The 12,500-nt window shown below is 40.0% G+C and overlaps 2 protein-coding genes across 3 annotated transcripts in view; both read right to left on the bottom strand.

Annotated features, from left to right (window-relative positions):
* Window positions 1–6,803, bottom strand: part of LOC138028916 (uncharacterized) — a 35,323-nt gene extending 28,520 nt beyond the window's left edge. For both annotated transcript variants that reach the window (XM_068876569.1, XM_068876561.1), the window contains exon 1: window positions 5,320–6,803. The gene's annotated coding sequence lies outside the window, so the exon portion shown is untranslated. The remainder of the gene's footprint in view (window positions 1–5,319) is intronic.
* A 3,706-nt stretch (window positions 6,804–10,509) lies between these two features.
* The window catches only part of LOC138029110 (mitochondrial import inner membrane translocase subunit TIM14-like), a 2,777-nt gene continuing 786 nt past the window's right edge, over window positions 10,510–12,500 (bottom strand). Inside the window, exons 5-6 of the mRNA XM_068876814.1 lie at window positions 11,405–11,475; window positions 10,510–11,264 (exon numbers count right to left, since the gene is read on the bottom strand). Of these exons, the coding sequence (XP_068732915.1) occupies window positions 11,194–11,264; window positions 11,405–11,475 (142 nt within the window). The 3' untranslated portion in view covers window positions 10,510–11,193. The remainder of the gene's footprint in view (window positions 11,265–11,404; window positions 11,476–12,500) is intronic.

The following is a 12,500-nucleotide window of genomic DNA, read 5'->3' on the forward strand; positions in this document are numbered from 1 at the left end:
TACAATAGTTCAGCGTAGAAGAAGAAACAGATTGACCGGGCTGTCACAGCGACTTGTGTTCCCCCACACGTATATCACTTGTGATATGTGTTTTTTTTTTCTGCTAGGTGGGGAGCACAAAACACATGTAACGTATAAACTTATGATTTGGTTGAACAGAAGACAGCTCCTCGCTCATCATTTATTTACGTTTTTGCTTTGAAATAATTCTTGTAACTATAATGTGTTTTCCATACGACCAGTTCGGCCTGCCCACTTCTATAACTTAGTTTATTTTCCCGTGCTCTTTCTTGCTCCTTTCGCACTGTTTTCTCTGGTTCTTTCTCGTGCTGCTCGTCACTGTAGTTTCGTCTCTTTATTCAGGCTTTTGTTTGCTCCCCCCTCTCTCGTTGTTTGTCAATGATACTTCGTCTGTTTTCTCGTGCTCACTTTCAGTCGCTCCCTTTCATGTTGAGCACCGCATACTCGTCGCCAGCTTAATGGTTTTTTTTCTCACTCTTTCTCTTCTTGCCTCGTTATGCGACGAATTAAAAAAAAATACGTAGCTTGTTTTTGGTCGTCTTCAAATGTTTGCTCGTTTTACTAAAACGCGTGTCAAATGCAGTACGCTGGCCACGCAAATAAGATTGGGTTCCACCGTTCCACCTCATTGAACTTCCCGCCAAAAAACGCAGGTTCCAGCAATGAAACATTAGAACGGCAACAAGAACGTCATCTCAAAACATAAATTCTCATCATTGCAATCACGTTATGACTATTCCAAGCTTTTTAATATGCCAAAGGTATGGCAGTCCCTCAGGAATGAAAACGTTATGAGCGGCGCATACTTTAGGGAGAGAATATGAAAATTTATCTCAAGTGTTGACGTCCTCCATAACACCTCAATTTTGACTATTTCGCGTTGTTGTTTTGCTGACGACGTCAAAGAAATAGACAAAAATGAAAAAGTCAGGTTCAGAGCGTGCAAAGCTATTGTTTTTGGCCACTAAATATGCAAATTTGTGACGTTTTCGTTGCCGTCGCCGTTGTCGTTCCAAAAGCTCCCTATTTACATGACAAGACGCTCCATGAGCGTACACTGGGTTGCCTTTGGTACATGTTACAACAAAACGGAAGGCACTGAGTTGGGTAGTATTGAACTGCAGCGTTCCAATTGATTTTTTCAAGTTGGGTTCATTAAGACCATTTGAGGGTTTACACAGACGTCATGCCAGCAGTTTTTTAAGCTTGGTAATAAATTCAGTTTAAAGATAACAATACACGCTCTTGTGTAACATTAACGCGTTTCTTCTTTAAATAGCCTGCAAAAAAACTAGCTGCAAATTGCTTTGACGGACGTTTTCCTGTATGACATGCATGTCTTGCAGTTGCATGATGCTATCAAAAGGAAGAAATTGATCACGTGCTAGGCAACCATATAGGTGCACGTGATCACATTGTGTCAACTGAATGAACTACGGGAAAGAATGTTCATCGTTCGTCGTTTTCAGAGTAAAGCAACGTACTTTTTAGCCAACAACCTTCCGTCTTTGGTTTTTTTAAATTTTGTTGTAATATTGAATATTTGTATTTTATCAGTCGGGCCAGGGAGCCTTCTTTGTCGGGTTCCTGAAAAACGAATCTATTTTGACTTCAGGGTGACCTATTTACACAATCATGAGGTTGAGCGGCCAATAAAAACAGAGTTTGTAATTGAAAATCTAAACATTTATGAGCTACAAAAACAGATTTGCGAATCACAATGCTGACAAGCACAAAAGCAAAAGAAATGGTTAATAAATATGAAGTCTTTTATTATCTGAATGTTTTTGGGTTAGATTAAAGCGATTTATTGTTGAAAAGTCTTCGTGTTAAACGAGCTATGTCATGCAAATGACGTAATTTCATGACACTCAAAATTCGCAAAAAGCCAACCTCGTTCCGAGACCCGGGGAACAAAGTTGGCAAAAAGCATGAGTAATGTAAACAATCTTCGCACTAGTAAGTCGTAGCAATAAACTGGATTAACCAGGAAGTTAAAGAAATATTGTTGGCTTCCCAAATAAACTTCATTTTACACTATAATGACAAAACAGATATTTTTGTGAGGTTATTTTTCAAAACATGGTCATGGTCAGAAAGAAAAAAATCCTGTCTCCTCGCGTATCACATTTCAACACACGCATGCAAATTTGTTAAGCTCGAATATTACACAACATGATGAATTCATAAAGGCCACCTTTTCCAGCGAAAACGTTATTGAAACAAACGACATATTTGCTTTTAGAGGCAAAAAACCCTTCCTATCGCATTGCGTGCGTGAAGACAAGAAACCCAATCGTGTCAAGTTACTATACGCATCAAAGTAAATTTCAGGATCAAACCTTTTCCTGGAGATTCTTTCCTTGAATAATGGAGCACAAAATAGACAACAAGCTTTCTTTCAAATAATTATTGGCTGTTACATTTCCAATTATTTTTTTTACCTGAAGACCGTGCAGAGTTGAGCACAAAATAAATATAACAAGAATTACCGGTAGTAAAATTTTTAATTCAGTACCGGAAGACTGTGCAGAGTTGAGTAGAAATAAATACAAATAGCCAGACAACAGTCACAGATCCACTCAAGGTGTTCAATTCCTCCTCTGTCTTTGTTGAACCCATAAGTTACCAGAATTTTCCATTTGGTTTCAGTGTTACCAGAAACCCATAAGGGTTGAAACGTGTAACGGCCCCTTGTTTGCTGGGAAACAAGCTTCTGAATATTCAATTTGCTAAGTACCATAATTATTTGGAACAACAAGAGCGAGGGGTTTTCAAATATGGTACTTAGCACTGAAACATTCAACCAATCAGTTCGCACTGAATATACGGAAGCTGTGAACGCGCGTTACACGTTTCATCCCTTATGGATTTCTGGTGTTACACATGGCAGCACACTTGGTATTATATTAGAAATACAGCTCACTTTGATTACGGCTCCACGGGCGAAAGATTGTTGTCGAAGTCCATTACTCGTCCCTTTTAAGATTTCAGCTATTTATTTTCCATGCCTGTCTTGTTTATCCAATTGACATTCCATTCTTGAGCTCCATAAAGTTATATTTTGTTTAAAGATCCACCAAAACGCCATTTGGGTTTCAATGACTTGACCAGGTTAATTAAATATTCTACTGTGTCCATCAGAGAAATCTACGCATTTATACTACCCCCTCAAACCTACCAAAATACGCGCAGAAGAATATGAACGAAGACAAAACTTAGCAAGGGAGTGACAGGAAAGACTTGTCCGACACAGAAAAAAAAAAACGAAAAGAAAACAACAAACTTTAACTTGTTTTCCCACTGGATTGCCATGTGGCAACCCAGTAAAAAGTAACGATACTCACCGTTACGTCACTTATTGTCATTAATGTGCCAACCAGAGATCTATTGGCTGTCAAAACAAAGGTTCTCTTGTTCTGTGGTTGGCAAAATTCGAATACTCAAGTGTATTAAGGCTTGACCAGCCTAATTATTGTGCATATTTTTATTTGAAGGAAAAGTATTTGTCCAGAGCCTATGAAACTTGGCGGGCAGTTAGTTATAGGTATTGTTATAACTTTTCCAAAATGTTCCGTGACCCGAATCGACTTTTAACAGTTTAATTTTTTACTGAAAAATGGGAAACATTCAGCTACATTATATCAATCTTGTTTCTTTCAGATTACTTGATGACCCTTTCTAAAGGCTTTGTCATGCCGCCTCTTAATTATGTCCACATGTTAAGACCTATGAACTGTAGGTCACGTGATATGATAAACATCCAAATATCTTGAGGTAAATACAGAGTGCCACATTAAAAGGCGACATTCGGTAGGCACAGTGGTACTAAACGTGTTAATCCCAAACGTTTTCACAATTTTGAAGTATAAATGTTCCCCATAAAGGATATAAACGTTATAAGTTGTTTTAGGGTCACGTGACCAAACTGTGATAAAAAATATTTTGGCAAATTAATAACAACACCGATAACAAACTTTCTGCTAAGTTTCATTGACATTGGACAAATGCTTTCCTTCAAATAAAAATATGAATAATAATTAGCTTGGTTCAAGCCTTAATACACTTGAGTATCCCAAAAATGGTTTATAAACAGTGAATATCGCTGTACAGATGGAACGGAGGTACAGTGACGGCACAAAAAGAAAAATTTCTCGCATCGATAGGTTACCATATTTTTTTTAACCATAGTGTTCTGCGACTAGCGTGGCGGAACACATATCACTGTGACCGCGCACGTGTCTTGTTTGAATGTATTAACCTTTTGATTTCTGAATCATACGTCTCTAAGGTAAATGATGGCCTCTAATTTTCAAATTTAGAGATTAGAAGTAAAGGAATTTGCATTTGCAATTCAGATCATCTTGCTGTTCATTACGCAAAGGGAAACCCCCTGACAAAGCTAATTGCTCCTGAACAGTTTTGTCAACATTGAACATTGACTAAGACCCACAACTCCCGGGCAATTCAAGCCAAAAATCGACGGAAACAAATCAGTAGAACAATTTCACGACTGTTTGTACGGCAAGGGCAATGTGTTTGTAACAGTCTGGGAAAATCCGGCCAGTTTTCTGTTTAAACCTCGCTGCAAATGCCGAATCAATCATGCGTATACTCGACACGTCATCTGACATTAATAGTCCCCAATAAAACTAACTTATTTTTGGGCTCACTACTAAGAAGCTCATATAAAGATTTCTTTTCCATTTGAGCACTTTTCTAATTTTGCCGAAGTCACGACAAAAGATAATCACGCAACAAGTTAATACTCTTTTTCTTTGGCCATCACAGTTTTATCCGAATTAACACACAAACAGCGGTAACAAACATCAGATATAAACGCATCATTTAAAATTATCTTTTACTTGACGTTTCGTATGCTTCTGCATGCGACGGTTAATACAAAATTGAAGTTTATCACTAACTTATTACCATTAACTATTAAGTAATAATAGAGGTGACAAAAAACTAAAGACAGCTTTTCGCTGCTGACATATTCATTTAAGTAACAAGTAAGCTAAGTCTGCTTGAGCATGAAATGCATTAAAATTGAAATGGCAACAAAGAACCAATTTCGTAGTTTCCGAAGTTTTGTGGTATAGGCCAATTGTGATTCTTTGCGGAGTTAAAAGCCCTGTTTCTCCTCAAAATACTGCCAAAATGCAATCAAGCTAAATTAGCGTTATAAAATACCCGAATATTTAAAGCTAAGTCTTATTTCGAGCATGCATCCTAATTACAGTCTGCAGAATTTAAGTACGCAAGGTGAGTAGATAAATCTATCACGAGCGTCCATACCTTCAACGTGTAACAACGACTTGGATATCACGAAGGGAATCCTCTTCTGTCATCCAAAAGTAACGTCAGCGTATCTGCAAATGTAACCCAGAATTTCCGAGAATTGAGGGGACTTGAAAAGGGCGGAAGTGCATAACAGAGATCCAGGGAAAAGAATAATTAGTTCCAGTCCTTTTCGCGCAATTCTGCCCTGAAGAGCGGGTAATTTGCAGAGCGGCTCCGTTGGGTACTCCTGCGAGGGCTGTCTTTCCGCAGAGCATGAAGATTCTTTAACGCCGAAAATTAAAAAATCCGAGAAGGATGAAGCAGACTTTACAAACACACCACAAGAAACTTAATGTCTTGTAAGTGGCTTTGCGTGATCCCTCCTGGCGTGACAATGTAAATCGAGATTTATATCGAGGCTGCTTTCTTGGGAAAATTACGTCATCCACTCGTATTTATTGCGTGGGATGCATCATTGCCTTTTGTGTAGTTCATCTAAATTAATGCTTTGCGCAACATTGTTGTTCTCAGCTGGTTTCCTACTGCGACTTGTGGGAGTTCTTGTGATTGCTTACCCTTGTCTGGGTTGATACTCGGCCGGGTTGTTTATTGGCCGGTCATAAGGTTCAGACCGCAGTGATCTGAAATTCGAGACTTTGCTCGAGTAAACTGGTCCTTGGGTAGCTTTCTGCATTTGTTGTCCCCTCATTTTCCATCAGACATTTCCTTTTAAAGGTGTTTCGATAAATTTTCGACCAACAAGTTAGTTTTTTTTTGGTGAGGCTCCAGCACTTGGCTAAGTAGCCCGACTTCTGGCTGTTGTACACAATTGTAGTCTCATTCACACAGAAGCTCTTCAAGCTAATCCTGCCAAGCCGACCACATGGATGGAAAGGTCAGACCACAACACCGGGAGCTCCGTGCCCTAATCCTTTCGAATATTGTGTGGATCTTTAACGTCCCACAGAGTTAATGAACAAGGGCTGTGAAACGGAACTTCCGGCTTATCGTCCTTATCCGAGAAGACTTGAAAGTCTAACCATTTGCAGATGTAGTTACAAAGGCAGCACCTTCTCCTCAGTTATTTAAAGACCTGAGTGTTGGTCGGGCCGGAGTTGAACTCACGACCTCCCGCGTGACAGCCCGGTGCTCAACCAACTGCATGAGTCGCCGGTGCGCGGTGGTCCATGGTTTTATTTCCTCTTTACACAGTCTAGTGTAAGGAGAATTAAGATCTGGCTTCATGATCTCTCGTCGTTTAATGTTCAGCTTCCAGTGAGCATGACCAAGGAGAGCAATGCTATCCATCAATTGTGTTAGAAATTCCCGCGCGTTCATAGCCTTCGCGCTTTGCGTATCTTTGACAAGCCGGTCGACTAAAGATTACAAGTGAAGATATTCCATGAATTACTGGCTCCTGTATACGTTGGAAAGCAAAATCCACTGACATGTTCTTTCGCGACAATAAATCTCAAATTTCTTCGTTCAGCAAAGTTGTGGTGAGATATTTACAATTCGATGGAGGCGGGTACGTCTCGCCTCCCTCTTTGACTGAATCTTGGGACAATTCTCCGGTCAGAATATTGTCAATCAAATCGGCAATTTTGCCCTTGGTGTTGAGAGATTTTTTTGCTGTTTGGCAGCAACGCCTGGGTCAGGTCGCTGTTCGTTGCCGTGACAGACGGTGATGTTTCGGACTTTGGCCGCCGCTCGAGTCGAGCAAGCAATTGGCCTCGGTAAAGTCCAACGAGTTGGGGGTCCCAACTGAAATACCGTCTGCATCATTTCTGCATACCGGTCCGGTAGCAGAAGAATATCTTCTCTCAGATTATTTTAAGCTTCAGCTTGGACTTTCGAACCTGTGACAGGTTGCGTGAGAGAGCTTTGTAAGCTACGGAGAATGCCCGCCATTTCGGTCGAGCTGTTTATCTTCTCAGTCGTGCAATTTTCTGCACTGTAATCTGATTTCCCACGGTTGCCTTGTCTCTAAAACCCTAACCTTTAGAGACGGGAAATGAAGGTGGTCTTGTCGAAAATAGACAGAAAGTTTTCCAAATTCCTTCGGTGAAATTTTGTAGCTTCCAACTGACAGCGCAAAGCGATAAGCACTGACGTGCGCATACAGTTTCGATCGCGAAAAGCCTACTACGTACAAAAACCTATTTACTAATAAAAGCGGCATGAATGCGCAAAAGTTTGATTACTACAGCTTTCACTCTCGCATCTTTCAACGCTTCCCGGCTTCGCGAATGTGTTTTTGAACTTTGTCAACACAAAGGAGGCGTGGCTGTGATTGGGCAACTGAGACAATGCAGTCATGCCGGGAAACCCAGGGAAATAAAGAAATTTGCGGTTGACAAACTACGGTCTGCCACCCGGTAAGGACCAGTTTGCTATTAACGGTCGAAGCCGTGGTCACTGCTGTGTTAAAGCGCCTCCTTCGAAAGCTGTTTTGTTGCAATATTACCGCCTGACGTTGCTCGCGGGACTGCTATTGCGTTGATGGTGGTTGAGATGAAAGTTCTATCTTTGTCAATTGATTCTAATGTGGAATTGTGACCGTGGAAACATTTTATCCAGGGATATTTGACTCAAATTGGTGGCTCCTGAGAATTTAGTCTTCTTATAACTGTCTTATTATAACCGTTGACAACCAAGAAATTGAAAAATGGCTCAAATCGCGTCGGAACTAGAAAATAACCACACAGGAAGGAAGCTACCCACAATGGCAATAAGGTTAGGCTTTTTAATTGAGAATTTTATTATATAATTATCTTGTTAAGCCTTTTATTGGGATTCCCATACAAATCCTTATAATTTTGTAGGCCATGCTCACAATGAGCTTGGGGTGCCTGTGGTTGTCCCAAAAATCTCAGTTCAGTCTGCGTTCTCTCGAACGCAATCATCTTTTTGTGTTACATTATCTCACTGTTTCAACTAATAGTAAAAACTCTTGTTCCAAAGTGACAAAGGTCAGTGGGACAAACGTGGGCTGCACAAGACTTTCCCACCAAGAAAATTCGCTCATCCCCACTTCAAAGCTACATTCGCGAGACTCCCCTCCCTTCCCTTTCTTAGTCTCCCATCCCCCTCCCCCAGAGTCTTTAAGGACGGACGTATGCTTGGTCAATCACGTGACAACCAAACAAAGAAAGGTTAACCATATTCTCTTAACAGTTTTAACACTTTTTAATAAACTGTACTATTCGGAAGGATTGCATCTACCCAACTGTTTCACTCAACGGCAACGTTATGATACCGTAATTATGAAACAGCATTAAGTGCTTAACAAGACGCACTCATTAATGTGACGTAATAGATTACCATGGCAACAAAAGAACCAAGTAAAAACGCCCTATATTTCATGCTTAAGCACTTATATCTCCAAAACGAACTCGGTGACCCCTATTTTGTATTGCTGGAGAGTGATTAGCACACTAAGATAAAACTCTTTACAAAGTTTAAAAAAAAATCTCTGGAGCAGATTCATAGCAACTCTCACAATTGGAAAATTTTAAAGTGATTCTGAATCAGCTCCAGTGAATTTTTTAAACTTTGCAGAGAGTTTCATCTTAGCCTGCTTATTACTTTTCAGCAATAAAAAATGGGGGTCACCAAGTTCGTTTTTGAGACATAAACGCTTAAACACGAAATATAGCGCGTTTTTAGCTGGGTTTTTTGTTGCCATGGTAAATCGTTACGTTACATTAATATGTGCATCTTGTTAAGCAATTATTGGAGTTTCATATGCTACCATAACATTGCCGTTAAAGGCCCACCTTCAACCAACAGGCTTTTCAACCGTTCGTTTTTGTTACGGAAATTAACATTGCTTATTGTAGCGATCTAATTGGATGAATCTCAGCTTTGGGCGGAATTTTTACATATGAAAATTGTTCCGCGGCACGCAATGGCTGTCGTTTGAAGGTGGGCCTTTAAGTTAAACAGTGTTGTTTAGTTAATCCTTCCAATGGGACATCCCCTCCAAATTGTTGAAACCGGTTTGAGCCACCTTAAGTATGGGGCTCCGGAGCCCCGTTCTAATACGCAAGGATATTTTGATTATCCTCATGTGCTGACCTTCTTGATAACACCTCAAATTTGGCTATTTCACGTTGTTGGTTTGCTGACAACAGCAAAGAAATGGACAAAAGTGAAAAACGCACGTGCAGGGCGTGCATTTTTGCCCACTAAATAATGCAAATTTCTGACGTTCTTGTTGCCGTCGCCGTTGTCGTTGCCTAAGCTCCCTAATAATGAAAGTTACGGATCCTCGTTCAGTCCGTAACTTGCAGTACAGACATCAAACTCGGTCAATAAGAGTTATGGAAGAAAAATCAAGAGTAACAGAAATTTCGAATATGTAATTATCATTATCAATAGATGGTTTTCACCAGACGTCACAGCAGCCACGTTGGTGAACAGAATAGAAAAAAAGTCTTTTGGAAATTTGACTCTATTCGCCCTTGTCACACGGCGGCCATATTGTCCCGGGAGACCAAAAAAGCTTTGTTTTACCACGCCAAGCCTCGCAGTGGAAACCATGGGGGTGAGGCTTGGCGTGGTAAAACAAAGCTTTTTTGGTCTCCCGGGACAATATGGCCGCCGTGTGACAAGGGCGAATTATGATGCAAAACATGAGCCATAATTTGCTATTGTTTTGTGCACCAACATGGCCGTCTCATCACGTGATTGAGAACCATCTATAGATGATGTTACTCAAAAATGCTCCAGAATGTATGGTAAAGAATAATATTATTGTGACCTTGAATACACAGGGCTGTCACCTTAACCCGAATATGTTTGCACTGCAAAGTTATAAAGGTTCTCACTAAAATCTCCTCACACTGCCTATAATTCCAAACATAAGTACTTAATTAAAGTTGATATAAAAATATGGGGGAAGGGGAGGGGGTAACAGACTTGAAAAGGTGAACAGGCACTAAAAAAGTCCCTTAATTTCAATATTAATAAGGCATAGTAATGAGATGTACATATGTAGCCTCATCAACTTAGCAATAATCATTGAAAATAAGGCTAAATTTTAGGAGTGGATGTTTTAAATAATCGCATGACAATAGAGATATTGTAAACAAGAGAGCTTTTGTAATCCTCAACCTGCGTCCTTGTAGGTGCTATCCCTTTTAACCAATAACAAATTATTATTGAGTGCGGTGGGACAAGAGATTAACGATGAAAACTAAGTTCTTAGAGTGAGATTTTTTTCATCATATGTTACAGAGAGAGTAAGAAGAGCAAGAGATTGATCGTTTTAAAAAAATATTGGGATAACTGACCCTCCATTAGCAAAACAAATAAGCTATGCAGGTTAACTGAGAAAACTGCACTCACCAAAACCCGATGGTTGTTTGCATAGTCACACAGCTAGCATGCTCAATGTATGATGTAACAGAACATTGTGACACTGTTTGTGTGCATAGTAGAGATGTGCAGAAACAATATTAGCGCAAACATGTTGAAAAGTTAGAAAAGGTATGAATGTTGTTGAAATGTCTCTTGTTTTTCGCACCTACTGCCACAGTATGCAATTTTTAAGAATGAACAATTTGATTTGCCAACTCCTGAAAGGAGGAGTCTATCTCAAAGCCTGGCAGCATTTCTATGCACTTTGCTTAAACTCTTAATAATTATGAAAGCTGCTGTTTGGTTTTGATACTTGCTTTTCTTGGTTGTTTTGTAATCAGATCAGTGTTCTTTGTTTTTCCAGCTCCTGGAAGAGGCAGTTTTTCTTAAAGCCTGACAGCATTTCTATGCACTTTGCTTGAATTCTTAATAATGGATGCTGCTGTTTGGTATTGATACTTCCTTTTCTTGGTTGCTTTGCAATCAAACCATAGTTCTTTTGTTCTCCTGCACTCCCTCTCTCTTTCAAGACTTGTTATTTCCTTCCAGAAGGTCTTTAGCCTCATTTATTTTTGCAGCCAGATATGGTGAACCTCCTGATAAATAAAAATGGTCACCACAATAATAATAACCAAAAATTAAAATCAAGTTGATATGTCAGTACCCTTATTTCTAGATTTTATTAATCAAGTGACTTTGAAAGAGCTCTTGACTCGCATAAAAACAGTCTTCTTACCTCTGTCTGGGTGATTAATCAGCATTATTCGCCTGTGTGCCTCTCGGATTTTCACCTTGTTTGCTGAAGGACTGGACAAAAAAAAATGATAGTCAAAGAGAGTAAAGAAAAAGGGAAATCATGCAAATGGCCTTTTTGATCATTTGTCATGGCACATGTTTAATTTTATTCATTGACCTTGCCTTCCCGACAACTGGAATGACCATGCACTATTGACAAAGCCTTTCAAGCTGCCTGCCAGGTCATTTGCCAAGTGAGATATATATAAACCAGGGATTGAACTCCTTGCTCTTTGCTTACAGAGTGTGGGTTGAGTGATGAGTACTTATCAGTGATAGTTTGCGCAAAATTGCGAGATACTCAGCGCTCAAAATGGCAACGAGTTTGTAGTAAAATAAAAAGCCTGGCTGGCTGAGAAAAAAACTATGGACAACCCAACCAAAGGCTACTTTTGAAAATACCACAATATGTTTTGTTTGTCCCCCAAAATTTTGCATATTAAGCATTGTTTCCAGTTTTTGTTGCGACTTACAATGGTCCCAAGAGGAAACAAAAACAATGCCTGAGCAAAATTTGGGGGAGGGGGGGGTCAAACAAGGAATATTATGGTATTTTCGAAACAGGCCTATTCGTGCCAGTGCAAAGCAGAATAGCAGGAGTAAGAGTGAATCACTTTTGAAGATGCCAATTTGATGCCAGTTTGGTCTGATACAACAATAAACACTTGATGACTGGTCCCGATGGAAACAGTTCATTTTGTTTCCCAAGAACAGCCACGGCAACGGCAACGGCAACGGCAACGGCAACGGCAACGGCAACACCAACAGCAACGACGGTCAGCGGTCGGCGGCCAACAATCGCAGGTAACAGTGCACTGTTACCCTCTGACGTCATAGATTTTGCACTGTTGCCCGCTCAGAGACTTTTGGCGGGAAACAGTTTTATTTTTAGATGTCATGTGACCTCAAAGTAACCAATGCGAGCCCATGCTGCTGGGGGAAAAAACTCAACTATATAACAATTTCATTTGCGTGATTCAGCACTAGTATATGTAGTGCAACATGTTTCAGTGCAATCATGGGTCAAAATAAACACT

Source organism: Montipora capricornis, chromosome 2, assembly GCF_036669925.1.
Source record: "Montipora capricornis isolate CH-2021 chromosome 2, ASM3666992v2, whole genome shotgun sequence".
In the NCBI taxonomy this organism is placed as follows: domain Eukaryota; kingdom Metazoa; phylum Cnidaria; class Anthozoa; order Scleractinia; family Acroporidae; genus Montipora; species Montipora capricornis.